The 19,735-nt window shown below is 35.9% G+C and overlaps 2 protein-coding genes, 1 long non-coding RNA gene and 2 pseudogenes across 10 annotated transcripts; 2 read left to right on the top strand and 3 right to left on the bottom strand.

Moving 5' to 3' along the window:
* The first annotated feature begins 1,072 nt into the window (after window positions 1-1,072).
* Window positions 1,073-3,262, top strand: LOC142528002 (putative aminotransferase TAT2). The gene is made up of 7 exons (XM_075633032.1): window positions 1,073-1,350; window positions 1,565-1,904; window positions 2,070-2,288; window positions 2,426-2,485; window positions 2,602-2,757; window positions 2,852-2,945; window positions 3,031-3,262. Exons 1-7 carry the CDS (start codon window positions 1,094-1,096, stop codon window positions 3,150-3,152), a joined length of 1,248 nt encoding a protein of 415 aa, XP_075489147.1. The 5' UTR covers window positions 1,073-1,093; the 3' UTR covers window positions 3,153-3,262.
* A 226-nt stretch (window positions 3,263-3,488) lies between these two features.
* Window positions 3,489-5,247, top strand: LOC142526113 (reticulon-like protein B18; annotated as a pseudogene).
* A 387-nt stretch (window positions 5,248-5,634) lies between these two features.
* LOC142527793 (protein NUCLEAR FUSION DEFECTIVE 6, mitochondrial-like) lies at window positions 5,635-9,443 on the bottom strand. Of its 8 annotated transcripts, none has more exons than XR_012815531.1 (4): window positions 9,193-9,443; window positions 8,949-9,070; window positions 7,496-7,555; window positions 5,635-5,879 (listed from the first exon to the last, which is right to left on the bottom strand). XR_012815531.1 is itself a non-coding variant. In XM_075632733.1 (3 exons), exons 1-3 carry the CDS (start codon window positions 9,342-9,344, stop codon window positions 5,863-5,865), a joined length of 291 nt encoding a protein of 96 aa, XP_075488848.1. In that variant the 5' UTR covers window positions 9,345-9,443; the 3' UTR covers window positions 5,635-5,862. The 8 variants fall into 8 exon arrangements, 4 of the variants coding, with proteins under 4 accessions (XP_075488848.1, XP_075488845.1, XP_075488846.1 ...); XR_012815530.1 differs by lacking the exon at window positions 5,635-5,879 and adding an exon at window positions 6,094-6,380; XR_012815529.1 differs by lacking the exon at window positions 5,635-5,879 and adding an exon at window positions 6,424-6,754.
* A 4,014-nt stretch (window positions 9,444-13,457) lies between these two features.
* LOC142526456 (uncharacterized) lies at window positions 13,458-13,945 on the bottom strand. Its single transcript, XR_012815271.1, has 3 exons — window positions 13,854-13,945; window positions 13,684-13,744; window positions 13,458-13,522 (listed from the first exon to the last, which is right to left on the bottom strand). It is a non-coding gene; the product is annotated as an uncharacterized LOC142526456 (long non-coding RNA).
* A 1,226-nt stretch (window positions 13,946-15,171) lies between these two features.
* On the bottom strand, window positions 15,172-19,283 carry LOC142526112 (transcription activator GLK2-like; annotated as a pseudogene).
* Between the last annotated feature and the right edge of the window lie 452 nt (window positions 19,284-19,735).

The raw sequence follows: 19,735 nt of genomic DNA, 5'->3' as shown, positions 1-19,735 counted from the left end.
AATCCTATCCATTGGCTCCGGGAATTTGTATATTGCAAAGAACACGATCATTGTCTTGGTTTTGAATACGTAAGAATAGCCGTTTTTTGTATATAACAACGTTGAACAACGATCACTGTTCAACATATAAAATGAATATATGATTATACAGATAAAGACAACCGTCGAAACATTAAGAACATTGTTTAAGCTTATTTATAATTGGGAAATTAATTGAGTTACATATAAAAAAAATAAAAAAAATTTAGGTTTTAAAGCTTAGATTTGCAAGAATCTCCCACAAATAATTCCATCCAGTTTAACTTAAAATCGTTTCATTCTTAAACAAATTGTTTAAGCAAATAAATTACAAATATCACTTCATTTTAATTTTTTTTATTATTACTTGTAACGAAAAGAGGTTCGACAATTAAAACATAATCAGTAATTCATTTTATTTCTTTTTACTATTATTTTTTTAGTAGAAGACAACTTTTTATTAGTATTTGTAAAAAGTGTTTCACATTTACCACGTGGCTTGCTTTCGATGATTTCACCATTATTAAATAAATAAATTATTTGTTTTCATAATATTTAATGAGCATTCATGTTATCAAAATTTGACTATTCAAAGAATAAGTTGTATAATTGATTGATGAAAAATCAAAAACTAAAATAGTGAAACAGGTTAACTGATAGATGATTGTGATGATTTCTTTTAACCATTGTTGGACTCGGGAAAATCTTGTGTTGAAACGAGGATATTGACATTAAATAAAAATTGCCTTACAGAAAGTTAAAAATCTGTAATATCTCCAGCACGATACGGAATTTATTCAAGGTTCGGTCGACCCTATCCCTGCGGACACTGCCTGCAGGGATCGATCCAACGGCTCGGATTTTTTCGAGCCAATTTTTTTTTTTTTCTTACAGAGAGGTGGAGTGATCCGGGCCGTTGGTTGAAACAAACCAACGTCGTCAGCTTTTCTATTTTGGCAAGAAAATTTAGACCTATCCGTTGGCTCCGGGAATTTTTTTCTTGTTAAATACAAGCAAAATCACCACATCTGGTATACACTTCGAACAAAAGAATCTGTAATAAAAGCAGTGAAAAATGGAGAATAAATTTGGAAAATGGGGTTTGAAGAACCAGAAAGAGGCTAAGTTTACCATTAGAGATCTTCTCGAAACGATGAAGAAAGAACTGAAGAAAGATGACGAAAGGCCCGTGATCCATCTCGGGAATGGAGATCCCTCTGCATATTCGTGTTTCAGAACTACGCCTGTAGCCGAAGAAGCCGTTAACGGAGCGCTTAGATCGGCTAAATTTAACGGCTATGCGCCGGCTGCTGGCTTGCCTGAAGCAAGGAGGTTCTTAAGTTCACACAGATTGATTTTATATCTTGCATGGAACACAGTCTGGGGCCATGATGTTTACTGAAAATGATCCTAAGATTAGAATATTGTTTAAAAGTATTCTAAAAAACACTTACATCATTGAAGAATGGAATAATGTTACATTATTTTTAAAATTATAATCTCTACTTGTTTATAATATATGTGCTGCATGTTGATGCAACAACAGGGCAGTTGCAGGATTTTTATCGAAGGATCTTCCATATGAATTATCGGAAGAAGACATTTTCATCACCGCTGGTGCAGCTCATGCAATAGAACTCATATTAACTGTCTTGACTCGCCCCGGTACCAACATCTTACTTCCCAGGCCTGGATATCCATCCTATGAAGCTCACTCCGCGTATATCGGTCTTGAGGTCCGGCATTTCGATCTTCTTCCGGAGAAAGGCTGGGAGGTCGATCTTGATGGTGTAGAAGCTCTGGCAGATGATAACACCGTTGCCATGGTTGTAATCAACCCTGGGAATCCAAGTGGAAGTGTTTTCTCATTGGAACATCTTCAAAGGGTAAAAGGTTTTTGGTACTTCTAATGTTGGTGCTCACAGCGGCTCACTGGAGTGGAATTGCCAATAAGTTTAATTTGATTAGATCTCTCATCTAATATATTTTAGCAGTTCAATTTTGTTTTTTGGTTGGCTAACTCTTGGAATTGTTGAATCTTTGGATAAAAGATTGCGGAGACCGCGAAAAGGCTTGGGATCGTGTTGATCTCTGATGAAGTTTATTACGATCTTGTTTTCGGAGGCAACAAATTTGTGCCAATGGGTGTTTTTGGATCAGTCACCCCTGTTGTCAGTCTTGGAACGATGTCGAAAAGATGGCTGGTTCCTGGGTGGCGGCTTGGTTGGATAGCTCTCTCTGATCCGAATGGAATTCTTAGGAAATATGGGGTAATTAATAGCTTTCCCCTATCTTTCCCCCCTCCAATTTAACAACTTTAATGATTTCTAAGCGACACAGAGAACCGCTTTCTAAAGATGCGATGGATATATAGAAACTTGATTTTTTTTTTTTTTTGTGTAATCAGATAACAGAATGCATCAAGAAGTACCGTAACATCTCGGCGGATTCTACCACTCTCATTCAGGTATATGTAATATCTTTGGTGCATAGATTGACTGAAATTTAAATGTTAACACCATGTAGTAACAACCTCTTGGTATAGTTTCTTTAAAGGGCATTTATCTCATGAATTATATTTAGGGAGCAATTCCAGAAATCCTGGAGAAAACACCAAAGGATTTTATATCAAACATTATGGTTCTACTTAGAGAAGCTGCGGATACTTGCTACTCAAAGATTATAGAGATTCCTTTCCTTGACTTGCATCATAAACCACAAGGAGCCATGTCTACGATGGTGAGAGCTAGTGCAAGACATATTGATTCTAAGTCAGATTTCACTTATGTGTATGCTTTGTTGTTTCGAATGAAGCTTGAACACGTTTTTGCAGGTGAAGTTAAATCTTCAAATGCTGGAAGGCATAGAAGATGACATGGATTTCTGCTATAGGCTTGCTAAAGAGGAATCAGTTCTTATTCTTCCAGGTCACACACACAGACACACACAGACACACACACACTTCGAGTAGATGAAGGATGATGTTTATATACAGGTGTTTGGTGCATGCAGGGTCTGCTTTGGGACTCAAGAATTGGTTGAGGATAAGTTTTGCAGCAGATTTGGCTTCTTTGGAAGAGGGGCTTGAGAGAATCAAAGCTTTCTGTTTCAGGCATTCCAACATGATCACATAGCTTTCAATATTTGTTTGATTAGTAACTTTTTGAACCTCTTCTTTTTTGTTGCGAACTCTAAATATATCAGTTATGAGCTTTAAGGGATTACAAATTGTTATATGCAGTTGATAACTAAAATATTATTACCTTTTTAGGAATAAAAAGATATTACTGTTTGCATAATAATCAAGGAGAAATTTGCTAAAAGTCAATAAAAATTAACGGACTTGCCTCCCGTATCCTTCCCGTTAAAACGGTGTTACCCGCCGTTAACATTTCAAAATCTTCAAAAGTCGACACCATCTTAGACGGCTATTGTCGCCCTTCAATAATAATAATAATTTTGAAATAGCTATGGATTCCACACCACACCACCTTCTTGCCGATCGGAGCCTCGAACCCCAACCAAATCCTCTTCAAGGCTGTCGAAACTCCGTCATTACAGTGCAGACATCCCACAGCTATTTTTGGAAATAGTCCCTTACTCACCGAAACTATCTACTCCGTCACCTGCTTCCACTCTTTCTCCTGGGCTACCTTACAATCTACCGCTCCGCGATCTCCTGATGATTTCTCCTTCGTCTACCGAAAGATAAAAAAACGTCTTTCAGATAGGCTTGAAAAGGCAGATGATGCTTTTGTTGAGGCCAGCGGAGTTAGAAAAAGATGCAATAGTATAAATGCTTTATTGGGCTGTGCTGCATCTTCAAGGAGTAGTCGGAAGTCGAGGAGACGATTGGAGCAAGAAATGAGAGAAGAGAGGGAGCTTTAGGTCGTATATGTTATGTTCTCGTGTTCCTTTATTTCTATTTTACAGAGATTATTTAACTAAATGACATTTGTTTAACCGTAAATTTGAAATCTAACATTCTTAATATTTGCTCTTTGTTTAGTGTTTGTATTTCTTGTATGTTTTAGTTTGGCAATTTTTTTTGAAGAAATGTCATAAATAAATAAAAACATTTGACTAAGATCATTTTTCAACTTATCACCTTTTTCTAAAAAAATTAACCCACAAATATTGCTTAAACTGCCCAATTCTTGTAGCATCTTCTAGTTCTTATGACTTATCTCAAGTGGGACTTCTATTTTTGGGAGTGTCATTCTTCTCAAATTCCATGCGCAAAAGGTATGGTTGAAGGAGCAATTTCGGAACCAAATTATGCTTTCGTAGTATCTTTTTCTATGTTGTTAACTGTTGCTGCCGATTTCGAAGGGATGCCAATGATATGAAGCGTGATTTCAAGTTGAAATAAGAAAATATAGTGAAACTTGGCAGACTAATACTTCCAGCAGCAAATTATTCAATCTCAAAAACAAGAAAAGTGTTCTCAGGAGAACCAGCCATGACCCTCAAAGTGAGTATCTGACGTTTTTAACTCTGTGAAATCAAATATTATGAGAATGGGGTTAAATTACTTAATTTTTCTGCTAATTTAGGTTGTTCCTTTCTTGGTTGTGGGTGCTGAATATGGCCATCTTGTTACCCTATGGAGATTATGTGCACTTAGTAAGCTCATTGAAAATTCGTTAACCGGTAAATTGTCTGAATTTCTTGATGAATGACAAACACCTCGATTGTGGTTCTTTCAGGTTTTTTCATTGGCTTCAGTTGCCCAAAAATGTATTCCACTTACTAAACTGAATTATCGAAGAAAGGTTGGTAAATCCTTTCTAGTGCAAGCTAATTAATCTTGTGACATTTCGTACCAGAAAACTGAGTAATTTGTTGAACGAACAGTTGAATATATGAAATCCTGGGCGACGGAAACATGGGGAGCTTGCACACACAAAAAGATCGTGGCAGCATCATTCGTGACTGCTTTTTGTGGAATCTCACAGCCATCAGAACTCGGATTTTTGCTGGTATTCCTTAAGAAGATTACCGATGAAGTCATATCGATCTATAAACTTCGAGAGAGACTAGTGGGTACATTAAAAATTGATATTGTTTGGTTGGTTTTGTGCAGCAATCTTGTGCCTTGTAATGATTAGATACCGGAGACAGATCACAGAAGTAAAGAATGAGGAAGATATAGGAGGAAAAAAACAGGAACAGGAACAGCAGCAAACACAGGCATCAGTTGCCATAGAAATCTAATCCAAGAAATGATTGATTCATTTCTTGTGTTTCCGGGGTGTGAATTAGGCTCGTACTTTCTCATGCTCAGCACGACACTTTATAACATCTAACACCAAATCATCCATTCAGGCAATAAATTCAATTTCTCGTTCAATAGTATGTTGTATACTTGGAAGCTTGTGATTCCACACTTACTATATAGTCTATACTTGTATTAGTTACCGCATTGTTCGTTTGGTTAGCAGGCTCTCTCGCACTTCTAAACACTTAATCCCATGGCTGTACTTTTATTGCTGTTCTTTTTAATATATAAAAATTGGGTTACGGCTTAACCTGATTTCATTTATATATCAAATTATTATATTTTGTTCAAAAGAAAATTGTTTGCTTCTTGTGAAATTACATGGGCAGGCGACATAAATGACGAAGTACTTCACTATCAAGATCTCCAATACTAACAAAAATTATTAAACATCGACACAATATAACTTTCATTACGAAGAAATTTAGGAGGAAGCACCACATTTGGAGTCCAAAGGTGGCGTCTATAACAAAATTTTTAACAAAGTTATCGAAACATGTGCCAAAAAATCACGAAGCACACATTACGGCTCTGTGAGAGTAATGCTTGATATAGCATCCATATTATGCTTCATCACTACCTGGCAAAATTAAAAGGATACATTTCAGTGCTCGACCATTAAAGATCCAATTGCTTTCGCTCGACAGGTATTGATTAGATGCTTCATTGCAAATTGACCAAAATTGTGATATGCATTACTAATACATGACGGAACGTCAGGTTTAAGTACACTGTTAACAGCATCTAAACTCAACTTGATAATTGGCATAGGATAAAAAGTAAGGCTTCCACTCTGAATTATTAGAATTGGCAACTAAGAACGGCAGGAAATACACAATCATGATATCTCCAGTTCATTTGATACTTTTAACCGAACAATATGCACGCAGTAACGTTTATTATGCATTTTGCTTCATATATTTCATGTGGCTGGATTTCACAATAGAGGAATCAGCAACAGTTTAAAATGGGTCAAATGTGTTCTCCAGGACATAAATATTTGTTCATATAAGACAATTTCTGGAAGAGACCTTGCTTGAGCCTTTGAAGGATGGTACCGATCATAGATCATCATTGCAAGCTGATTAATACATGGAAAATCAGTAAAATACTTTAAAAATGAAAATTTTTGACTGCAATCACATCTTAAACAGAGATCCACATCCAACAGCAATTAAATCTCAACGAAGGGCCACTTCATAAAGTATTCATGCAAATCGATCTCGTCTTTCATGAGCGAATGTCTTTAACATCCAAAAGGAAAAAAAAATGATGATACTCAAACTTTATCATGAGCAACAAGAAATTTTTTAGTTTTCTAGGCATGGACACAATATATAGTCCCTTCTCGTAGCCAATCAAACTTCTTCACTTTCCACAATTGGTGTTCGAAAGAAGATTGTAGTTTAAATATTTCCTTGCCTTCCAAAGTTCATCACACATCATCATTGCAAGCTGATCGAATAAAGATAAAATGTAAGTTTCGACCTTGATTGACTTCCCTCAAAAGTTTTATCTGATGGAACTGATCCTACAGAAACATGGAGTCCTAATTCGATGAAGGTATACACACAAACACAAGTACTCCAAGCAACAAGCAAGCAACCATCTAACCCAAACTTAGTTGGGAAATTCTGCAGTTGTTTAGAAGAGTGTAGAGAGGCAGATAAAAGAATTTGAGACTATGAACATCAGCAAAAGAAACAGATAAATACATTGGTAAAGAAATTCAACAATAGATATATTCCACCTCTTGGCACACAGAATAAAGTAGGAAAGTCTTGTTCATAACCGAAACAAGGAAAAAAATGTTTTTTCAAATAAAAACATTGTCTTCTGTTTAAAGAGTTCTGAAAGAATGAGAAGAAATGCAATGATCTTTGCTTCTCCGTCTTCATCTAGTCTTGTCAAGGCCTACACAACAAGAAGAATGAAGAAGGAATTTTTTTTATTCAAATGGAGAAACAGGCATAGGAAAACAGATATTGAAGCTGGATGTTATATATAATCATCATCATTTTTAGAAGCTCAATCTCATCAACAATGTGAAGAAAATATTACACAGAGGAGGAGGAGAAGGAGAATATAGAAGGGAATGCTGCCAACAACTAAACTAGCTTGAATCCCACAAATATGGAAGGGCTTTATGATGTTTTGGGTGGAAGATGGACACAACTGAAAAATAAACTAACTTACCAGATACATGAAAGAAGGACAAGGGCAGCAAAAGATGGCTCTACAGATCTTGCTAGATACCTAAATAAAGGAACGAGAAGATACTGGTTAGGCAACCTATTGGCATTCATGAAACTTAAGGAGCTGCGCATAACGAAGCTGCACCAAAAGGACTTTCCCGAACAGTGGTTTATGGAGAAAAATCCAGAAAAAAATCTTAAAATCCAGAGATGTCAAGAAATATCTAAGTACGCCGAATCCAAAATAAAGTAATATTTTGAAGAAACCCACCCATTAAAGTGGATGAACGAGTCGAAAATAAATGAACCAAGAATTCAAGGTTAAGTAAAATGGTAAACTTGTAACCCCCAAAAAATTGGCTCGGAAGTTGAAAGGACTGTACAAGAAAAGCTGTCGCCTCTCGGCACTAGGTAGGGATGGCAATGGGACGGGACGGGACGGGGCGGGGACGGGTTTGCCATTCCCATCCCCGTCCCCTAATCATATCCCCACTCCCATCCCCGCACCCATCCCCGGATCTACCTAATCGGGGAATCCCCGTCCCCGAACCCGCGGGGATAAAATCCCCGTCCCCGTCTTCGTCCCCGAACCCGTTTGAAATACCCGAATATATTATTATATTTATATTTATATATAAGTTTTATATTTTTTTATATAATATATATATATATATATATTACTGTATATACTTTTTTTATATAATATATATATTACTGTATTTATATATATACAACTGTATATGTATATAATTATATTATCTGGGCGGGTTTGGTATGGAGATAGGATTCCCAAACCCGTCCCAATATATTTCGGGGATTTTTAAAAATCTCCGAACCCGAAACCAAACCCATTAACATATCCCCGAACCCGCCCCATTTCGGGTTTTCCCCGCGGAGCCCCGAAACCGCGGGGAAAATTGCCATCCCTAGCACTAGGACATAATATTATTGCACGCTTCCTCTGTTCAGGATGAAAAGGCAAACCGAAGGATCAGGTAAATGAGAACTGATGATAAACTGACACCATTTTACTCCATCCCCCACCCCCCATCCCAACAGCTACCTTTCAATGCTCATATAACTTGTGATAAAGGATTAGATAGAAATGATCACTCTATTATTGTATCATATTGCTTCACATATAATAGAAACAACACTGAAAATTGCATCCACCAACTTGAGCATTTGAAAATCCATACATGTATACAGAATGAAAAAGTCATTATTCATCACAAACACACCCAACTATACATAAAGGACCAAAAAAATAGCATGACAATGCACCACATATCAAATAATGTACTTAAAACATTTCATGGATAAGCATAGGCATGTACGGCAAGTTCAGATTGATTTTTCACGGAAAAAAGAATTATTTAAGCACGAAACTATTAGAACACAAAATGCGAAATAATAAAGAAGTTAACAAAAAGATTAAATTCAATGAGAAGTACCTTCTGGAAGCCAACCGTATCCAAAGCGAGAGGCAGTAAGCATCGAGGTCATCAGGGCCGAGGCCGTGGCAGTGTGGTATGGTTGCATTGACTCCAAGCACGCACTCATTTCAGCAGGGGACCTTTCAAAATTATTCACCGAAAGAATAATATTATGAACGTTTTCAGTTCTAAATTAAACTAAATCATTTCAGTTTTAGACAATTGAACCCAGAATATTTTACGTGTAGATATAGATGATTACCTAAAGATGCGGTGAGCAAGCGGGGTCCTGGAAGGGAGGCCGAACGGCGAGCGAGCGGATTTCGTTTGGGAGGCGAGTCTAGAGGTAGCTTTACGGAGGGATGACGACCGGAATATGGATCTAGCGGCAGTTGATGCGGCGGCGATGGCCATTTCCTTTTGCTGAACTGCTCTGCACAAATCGTAGATTTGGTTCAAGAATAGGTGATTGTAGGATTTATTTTAGTCCGATGGAAGGGTTTCCAGGGCCTAAAAACCCTTAACGCGGGTTTTTGGATGTTGTATTAAATAATAATATTAATTAATTAAAATGTACGTATATGCAACTCTAAAAAAAATTAATTTACCCTGTCAAAAAAAAAAAAATTTAATTTACCAGTTCCAAATCGTGGAAATCCAGTTGCAACAAAATCCTCACTCTAATTAAAAAAATTTGAATATATAATTTTTTTTAAAAAAAATAGAGGACAAAAAACCCTATAAAAATGGGTTATTTAAAATTTAAAAAAAGAACCCTCAAATGGTTGAAAAATAGTGTTTTTACATTATTTTAAGAACTTGATGGTTGCCCTCCTTTTTCATTTTTTGAATAACATAGAAGTGTACATCTTTGGAGTTAAGACTCTTACGTGAAAAATTTGTCTGTTTTCTTGGGTATAGAAGTGATTAAATCTACTAACCAATCGTTAGTTCTCACTCAAGCCAAGTATACTCGAGATCTTCTTGCCAGAACTAAGATGAATAAGGCTAAATCTCTGCCTACACCGATGATTACCAACAGCAAGTTATCTGCACATGATGGTGAAATCTTTGAAGATGCTACCTTATATCGAAGTACAGTCGGCGCTCTTCAATACCTTACTATTACATGGCCCGATATTTCTTTCAGTGTGAATAAAGTGTGTCAGTTTATGCAACGACCTCTTCACACACATTGGAAAGCGGTCAAGCGTATTCTTCGATATCTCACAGGAACTCTTGACGTTGGTCTCCATCTCACCTCGTCCTCTAATCTCAGTCTTGTTGGCTACTGTGATGCTGATTGGGGAAGCGATATTGATGATCGACGATCCACTTCTGGGTTTTGTTGGTTTTTTGGAAACACCTCTATCTTTTGGAGCTCTAAAAAGCAAGCCGTGGTTTCACGTTCTAGTACTGAAGCCGAATATCGAAGTCTTGCCAGTGCTATATCGGAACTTCTTTGGATACAATCTCTTTTATCTGAACTTCATGTTCTGCCAGTAGCACCTCCCATCATATGGTGTGATAATCTCAGCACCATTGCATTAAGTGCAAATCCAGTCCTTCATGATCGCACAAAGCATCTTGAGCTTGATCTCCATTTTGTCCGAGAGAAAGTGGTATCCAAGGCTATCTCCGTTCGTCACGTTCCAACTTCTGATCAAATAGCAGATATTCTCACTAAACCATTGACCGCTGCATCTTTTCTCAAATTACGGTCCAAGCTCAGAGTTCTTCCTTCACCACTGCTGAGCTTGAGGGAGGAAATTACAGAGAACAAAGATTCAAGGCCCAAATCAACCAATCAAAGTCCAGTCCATGATCAAGCAATCAAGTCTGGGCCCATCAAGAAAGAAGCGGATAAATATGCATCTCCAATATAACAGATTAGATTTGGTCTGTCACAGTAGTTACAACAGAAATCCATGTGTCATGTTTTCATTTGTTATACTTGTTATAAATCAAGGATCAACAATGTAAACAATCATTCACGATGAATAAAATTATCCAAGTGAGATAGTCTTCAAGCTTTTCTAACTACAAGGATCAAGAAAATCAGGTCAAATGTAACAGAGCAAATTTTATTCAACTTCTTGAATGATTCTTCCTTTGCGCAATGGCACTCGATCGGGTGGCATACTTCCGAGGGCACTATGAGATCTCCTCCTCTCGGCCTTGTTTCTTTCAGCATCAGTCACGGGACGTCTCAGGGAAGCTGCTTTATAGATTGCCTTAGGCAAATGTCTGTGCCTTTAAATTCACATTACAGAAGGAACCGATGCTCAGGCAAAACGTTTCACCACATGAAAAGCATCTAATATGTTAACTTTGTGTAGGGAGCCAACCTCATTCGAAGGTGGTGAATTCCATATACTAATAGGAACCTGATTATGAATCAGGGTAATGGATAATTCCTCAAAATGGGGATGAAATGTTCTTAAATGCAGTGTAACTTGACTGAATGACGTCACAACCATCATTCTAGACCTCTAATCCCAACACTTGCTTGCTGCATGTTTGTTGTGCAATCAAAGTTTACGACCAGAAGATTGAGCACTGAGCAGTCTCATAAGTGGACAAAATATAGCAATCATACTCCAATTTACAATACGAAACGATTTTCATCCAGATGTACATAAAAACACAGCCTTCCAGATAATCCAAACAAATCAGTTTACCTGATCACAATTCGCTTAACCTCAGGAAGATGCTTGTATCGATTCTTGACAGCTTCCAAATATTCATGCTTTTTACACTCTCTTGGTAAAAGCTGCAAAAATTGATTGTGTAAGTCATCAGCCACAGACAGTAGAATTAAATATTTGTAAGAGGTATTGTCACGCTACCGACTTCACTCTCAAATTTACATTCGAAAATAACAGGCTTCAGAAACCAGTCTTTCTATTCATAATACTTAATATTTCATTGTCTGATACAAACTCAAATAACTAATGTTTTACAGCGGAAATGTAAAACCAGACACAACAAGATTTAACAGATACATCGGAAAACATGATTTAGAACTGAAAAACAACAGTCTTCTTCACCAGCCGTAGAACTGATTCTGCTCTTCTTCTTCTAACGATTCTTCCTTGTTCTTATCTGAGATGAGTTTGGTGGATGAGTGATATGGTTGTCACTCAATAAGCGGAGACGGGAATAACTCCAAGTTTTCAAAACCATTTACAACAGAAACAGTAATACAAATAATATACAGAAACTCTTACTCTTACTTTCAGAACAGGAATCGGTATTCAGGAATAACATGTTTCAGAACAGAAATCAGAACCTAAAATTTAGCAAGCAAGCGCGTGTTTGTGAATTTCATGGCTAAACTGATATATGTTCCCTATATATTCTCTCCTCTAAGGGATGATGCCAGTAATCAGTAATCAGGAATGTTTCAGAATATATATTCCTACCATTAGTTCACTAGGTTTCAGTGGTTCAAAAATCAGGGATCAGAAATCAAAAATACATATAATTTGCTTCAAAACAAAAATTATCAAACTGGTTTCAAGATATTTATACACAAGCTCACTTGCAGTAATTTGCTAAAAAGTTTCGGTTGAAGTCTGGAATTTGCTTGCTCTCGCTACTGGATTTTACTGCTCGAATTTCGAGTGATAACTCAAGATTTGTGTAACATCATTTCAGAGATTTGAGGGTGTTATATATAGGCAAAATTCTAAGTGTTAGCCTCCCAATTAATGACCATAATCTGACATTATTTGACATTAACAGCCTTTATTCCATGTTAAATGCTTTAGTTACAAGTCATAAGCAGAATCAGTAGCTGTTTGCTGGAATCTCGCGTTACTGAACTCTTCTGCTGCTGGATTCTATCTGCTGGAAAAATATCAGCTTCTGAAATATTAGTTGCTGGTGGAATTGTTAGCTTTTGCTGAAATTTTTGCATTGATACTGAATATTGCTAGCTGCTGCAAAATGCAAGCTACTGCTGGAAATTCAGGTTCTCACAGTATCGACTTAAAATTACATAACTGTCACACCCATGACCCAACTATAACACTGAAAGAACTAGTTTGCTCTCTTGATCTTGACATTTGAATGCCATTTACCCCTTTAAGAACAAACTTAACTCCTTTATAAAGATGGCCAGAAACTCTTATCCCACAATCATTTGACCACAAATATTTTGATGAAAAATATAAAAATCAAGGTAAAAGATGGCAAAATTCATACAACTCGTAAGTGCTCAGACGCTTTAGCTTTCCACAGACGGAGGTTTGTATCATCACTTCCAGAGATCACATAACTTGCATCACAACTGAATTTAACACAGAACCCTGTAAAGTTTCAACCAATTAACAAAAATATATATTAACTTTTATTCTTGTGACAGACATTTTTGTATAACAAGTCACCAGCATGGCTACATTTAATGTTTAATAATTAATAATGGGTTTAAACTATAATGTAAAGCTTCAATGCTGTAAGTTATAATAATATATACACATTGACAGGAAGATAAATATCTGAAAGTACTAGAAATGTTAAAACCTTTGCATTCTCTTGGTATGATAGATTTCTCGACTGTGACCACCATTATACTGGAATATCCTCACCTGCAAAACATAAAATATAGCCAGAACTCAGATCTTTATTGGCAACTAATAGCTCCTGAAAGATGCATATAACACCTCTATCCTTCCTCATCCTACTTGGACATGGAAAAGTATATGGCCACAATATCAAAAGAGCAAAAGACAGTTTAACGAGGACTCACAGTTCTATCATAAGATCAAGCAACAAATTCACGACCGGTTGGCGAGTAATCAATATCCAGTCTGCAAAGGTTTGATCTTGGTAAATTGCATATGATATGTACTAAATAACATAGAAAGAATAAGCACGCACTTAAGATTATTTAAAAGCAGCGCGCTACTCGAGTCTTACATGGCAGAGAGACGATCTTTGTGCACACATCTAGCTTCATTTAATTTTCGAGCATCATAGCCGTAACAATTGCAATCTTCATTTGCCTGCATTACTACGAGATGTTAGTTCACAAACATGATGAGTGTGGGGGTGAATTAATCCTAGTTTCATTTGCATGCATGCTACCAAAGTAAATACCCAATAGCTTACATGACAGGTAAAGGTAAGTGCGAAAAATTATCAATAAAAGCGAATTTTTGAAATAAAAAAATAGCCTTCTTCCCTGGGTTTATATCTCACACAAGTATTATTCCGATACCATTTGAACCTCCACTGAAGATGCATGCAACTAGTAAAATAGAATCAATTATTTGAGTGCACATGGCAACACCCTTGTGATAATCTTAATAAGTTAAAATTCGATATTATTTTTTTAAAAATTATTTAAATCAGTTTATTTATTTTGTTTCGGTCATTTTTATAAAAATGGTTATATCGAACTGAGTAAACCGATTTAATTCATTTTTATAAAATAAAACCAAATTTAATTTTCTAATCAAATCGATTAGTTGTTTTCTAATAGAAATATTCTTAACCCCTAATTTTTATATTATTGTAATAATCATAATTATTATTGATAAATCAAACATAAAATTGAATGTTATTCAAAAAAAATCGGTTTATTCGATTTAATATAAAAAATAATCAATAATCAAACTAAATAAACCAAGTATTTTTTTAAAAAAATATTTATATATAATTTTCATTGAATAAGTTTAGCACGCTATTTTGTTATGTTATAAATTTGTTCAATCCTAGTTTAACTGATTTCATTTTTTTATTATTATACTTAGTTTTATTAATATTTTTAAAATTAGTAGTATTATCATCAATAGTTTTCTATTATTTATTATTATTTTTGCAGGAATATTCTTAATATTAGTTTATTTCTTAATAATGATAGTCTAAATAATTTATTTGTTATGAATTATTAATATATTAATGTAATAATAAAAACATAGAAAATTAATATTTCTGAAATCAATATTTTTAACATCTAATATACGTGAGACAGATTGATCTGATTCATATTTACAATGAAAAATAATATTTTTCGGATAATATTTTTAATGGATTGAGTTTAATGTTTATCTTATAAAATTGATTTTCGAGATCTCATATGAGTTTTGTGTTAATTGTGATTGAGAAAAGGATAAAGAAATGGTATTTTAGGATATTTAAGAGCCTATGTTGTATAAAATTAAGGTAATTTTTAAAAAATACAGTTCTAACTTGGATTAAAAAAAAACTGTTTTCAACAAAAAAAAAAAACTTGGATTAAAATAAGTAATTCCCCAACTTATTCTATTCAATTTTTCTATAAGCTAAAGTGTTAAGCTCATTTATTACAAAACAACATTAAATCCCAGACAGAGGAACGTACAAATGTCACCCTTTTGGAGCCAATCTGACATCTCGCCGTGCGCAATTAACGGGGACTCGGCACGAAAAACAAATATGCAGAAAGATTTCCATTTTACCACAGCTGAATTTGTACAAAAAAAATTGTCTGTTTTTTGTTAGTGGCGTGACAAAATGAAGAATGAAGCAGCCAGTTAAGCACAAGATGGTGGAATCTTTGATATCCCTTGACGTTGCTACTCGACCAGTACACCATCAGTTGAGGGGGGCTTCAGTCCCAGTGGTAGAGGAAGCCATGGCTTTGATAAAACATCACCAATGATTGCATCTATGTTCTCCTTTGGCTGATAAAACATTGATGATGACAAAGTCAGGGGAAGAAAGAGAGCAATGTTCAGCAAAACTTTAAGACAGACTTTTAGTTCATAATTAAAGCGTTCAAAGAAAATTGCTTGCTTTTCGTATGGTGCAAGCTGCACATGAATATTGATTGGGGACTCAACACTATATACCCAAGACTAGATTGATCATAAGACAACCATTTTATCACGCTCAGTTTCATGCATTTATGTCCCCTTTTTTTTGGTAAGTAATATTATTTGAAATCTAGGAATTACTGTTTTTAGTTCTCAGTCCATGGAGCACGTTCCACCATACCTCCAGGTTTTTAGCACTTTACAAGAAATCAAAGTGCAACAGTGAACTGCATTTCTAAAAGAAAACCTATAAGCTAATTCCATGTATATGTGGCTGCCATATGCAGTGTTCTGACATTTAAATGCTTCATAAAATTCATAAACACGAAAAGGAAATCTTACCGAATGAAAGTCAAATGGTGGTTCAGGTAGTGTTTGTCCAGGGGTTACACAGTCGGCACACCAACAACAGGGTCCACTCTGTACATGCCAGTAGATGGTATGCCTTGTACAGCAGGCGAGGGAAATGTCTGCATGATTGTTATGTGGATAACACCAACACACAGATTTGAGTCCATGTATTCTTTGGAAGAAAACAAATTAATATGAACTATACAACAATCTGAAGAGTAAGATATTGCAACTACCATGGGTGTAAAAGGCGTCGTAAAGCAAGGTATTCCTGGTGCCGGAACCTACATAAATGATACATGCCATTAAAGGCAAGAAAATTTTATTTAGGCAAATTTGTGTATTGAGTACACTTACATTGTGGTGGTGGAAATACCAAAAATTAGGGTCGCTGGATGGTGATGGCAGCGAAGGATGACCTGAGACCCAAACAGGTTAGGGGAATTGGTGGTAAGGCCACAAGTGCATATATGATTGGTCGGCAGATGGATGACCCCATACATGTAAAGGTTTATAATGAGGAAATGTTGTCACCGGGGGAAAGCCCGTTGTAGGTACAACCCAAGATTTTGCATCTGTCCTGCCTGCTACACCATGCCTCCTTCGGCTCCAGCTTGCAGCCTCAGCTTCTCGAGCAAGCACTTGTTTCTGGTGTGATCGATATTTCTGCTAACAGGAAAAACACATACGAGCCTATTGAAGCTTATTAGCTGTGAAAAAAGAACAGCATGCATCAATAAGAATATCAAGGATTGCCAATGTCACTAAATTATTTTGCAAACATTATTTTCTGCTATCAAGACAAGTTTAGCACATTTTGGGACAACATTTGGCATGTCAAGATCCGACAATAGCAGAAAACTTTGAATTTAAGGATTGAAGTAATTAAATGATTATTCAATCTCGATAGCTGTGATCAATAATCGAAAAACAATTTGAAATAGCACATTTAGACAAAAATAAAATAAAAACATCACATGGGGGAAGAACATTCCGCTGTTGCAGAAAAAACTACAAAAAAATTGCCATTTCAGAGACAAGGAACAAGTGATCGCTGGACGATAATGAAAGAAATGATAAATTAAGTACCACGAGAAAATATCCTAAAAAATGTGCATACTTGCAGATGGCTAGCAACATTATAGCGAGTGAGAGTCAATTCCCATGAGCTCCAAAATCGTTGAAGGCATAGCCTTATCCAAACCTAGCTGTTCCACTGCCTGCACAAACTTTTTGTGTAGCTCAGGCGTCCAATCAACCTACGTACAAATTAAGAAACCACCAATCTTTTCTTGAAATCTTAAACGTAAATAAGTTCATTCAAATCCATAGAACTCTAAGAAGTACTAAGTTCATAAACTAAATTTAAGCAAGGACCTGAATAGCTATGGGGTGATGCATGTAGCATATAGAATGAGTTGAAAATTTTAACTAGTATGACTTTGATAGAGAAAACGTTCTATAATCACAGAAGACATAACAGGACAATTCAATCTGGTTTTACAAATTCCATTTGCTTACCTTCACTTTCTTCTTCCCTACAGGATTTTTCAATTGCACTGAAGATTTACTTCCTTTCTCAGCTTCTCCAAAAGATGGATTAACCACAAATGTTCGTTTGCTTTTAATCACAGTTTCCTCTCCCCGTATAAAGCATGATCCTGAACATTGGTTTGAGGCTGAGGTTGAAACAGAGGCTACCTTTACTTCTTTGTTCGAATTGCTTTCTTCAGATATTTTTTCAGCTGATACTGATGTACTAACATGAGTAATCATTTCCAGTTTCTCATCGGCACAGGCTGAGATTTCAGCAATAGTTTTTGAGTCCATCTCCATATCCAGCTAGTCATCCCAATCTGCACAAAAAGATCAGCAGATAACAATGTCAAGCATATTCCAGTTAAAAAGTCTAAGAATTTTTCCAATCCATTCAGAACTAGTTTATACTCTCAGCCATAAATTTTTGGCGTTCCTCGATAGTTTGACATTATGCGTACATGCATATGAAATTTAAGAATATATGGGATAGAATACAGTACTGTATAGAATATTAAGACTAGAGAGGCTTAAGCCACATGGGATCGCATATCAGAGAACAGTAACGAATGAGAATGAGTGAGACTGATGTGATATGCTTTTGCTCACAATACAATTATATACTAACAGTTAAAAGGATTAATAACTACTACTTTCGAGAGGCAATTAACTCCAGTTCAACAACAAATTTACTGGTCTAAATTTTGTTAGCCAGGACACTAAATTTTTATATCCTAAAACCGCACCAGGCAAAAATGGAAGTTGTCGTCTAAAATCTAGTACAAGGAATTTATGTCTGAAAAATAATGGAAAAATAGATCAGACAACAAGCTTTGATGTTTTGCCTTTAAGATGTAGGATTGATTGGATCCGGATCCAAACAAACAAAATTAGCCACTTTAGGGAAAAGAATTCAAAAACTATTACTGAATACTCTATACATATGTTCTAATTATGAGCTTGCACCCCAGATTAATCCACAAGATGATTGGACCTAAACACGATATGCTCCTCTTTTTTCCATAAAAACAAGAAGAGAATATACCAACCAGACTACCAGTACTAGACAACTGAATTCAACTTTAAACAATGTCCTCCACAAAAGGAGATAAATTTAAACTGCAGATTTAACCTCAAGCTCTAAGATAGAACTTTCTGCAACACAGGATCGGGTTCATGTAAGCTCTCCATGATCAGCAGCTGCTTCTAGGCCAAGTCTCCTTCCAACTAAAGCACGAAATAACAGGTAAAAAGAATTACACGGTATCCACACAACCTCCACTCCAGAAGTGTAGTCACGAGAAAAATAATAACAAAAATCCAAGCCACAATTCTGCTAGCTAAGGTAGCAGAAATACTCCTGCACTATGTAAAGCAAGAAATTTGAACACTGACTTACGAGATCTCGCCATTTGTACGCTCCACGGCCGATGCCCGAACAAGTAGAGGTGATCAGCAGAGAGTTTCGAGTCAAACTTACAACGATAACACAATCTCGAAACGCTGATTGTTGAGGAGTAGTGATTCACGAATTAAACTCGTCGCCTCTCCAAAATCTCTCCGATCAAACGATCATTAATGAGTTATGAACAGGCATGAATACGCCAGTGAGTTTCCTGAAAAGCTTGTGATCACGAATTAATATTATAATAATATAATAATAACAGCCTACAAAAGAAAAGCTACTTCTATGATTAATAATTGAATTGAAATTATTTAAGTTGTATTTTTATTTCCATATTTGGCAAATTTGCAGTCTTTTAAGATGCATACGCGGGTTTTGAGGGGGGTGATTTAGTCACTTGCGAAAGAAAATTCTTATAATCGAGTATTAAATCTGAGATTTTGTCACAAACTTACAATTTCGGTGCTAGATAAGCTAGCCGTTTTCGTTAGTTACATGCGATTATATATATATATATACACTAATGGAACACGTACATGTATGACGAAATCAATGAATATTATATATTAGTTATGTTGTTTGATCTGGTTGGTTAGGTAAATCATAAAAGAGTGACGTCAGATCTTAACCGATAATATTGTCTCAACTGAGGACATGATCGACAATAGAGAATGGATAAAACTAATTCGGAAATGAGACAACATTTGAAG

The sequence above is a fragment of the Primulina tabacum genome, chromosome 15 (genome assembly GCF_025594145.1).
Source record: "Primulina tabacum isolate GXHZ01 chromosome 15, ASM2559414v2, whole genome shotgun sequence".
Lineage (NCBI taxonomy): Eukaryota > Viridiplantae > Streptophyta > Magnoliopsida > Lamiales > Gesneriaceae > Primulina > Primulina tabacum.
The sequence above is the reverse complement of the archived record's forward strand: the minus strand, read 5'-3'. Positions and strand labels throughout refer to the sequence as shown.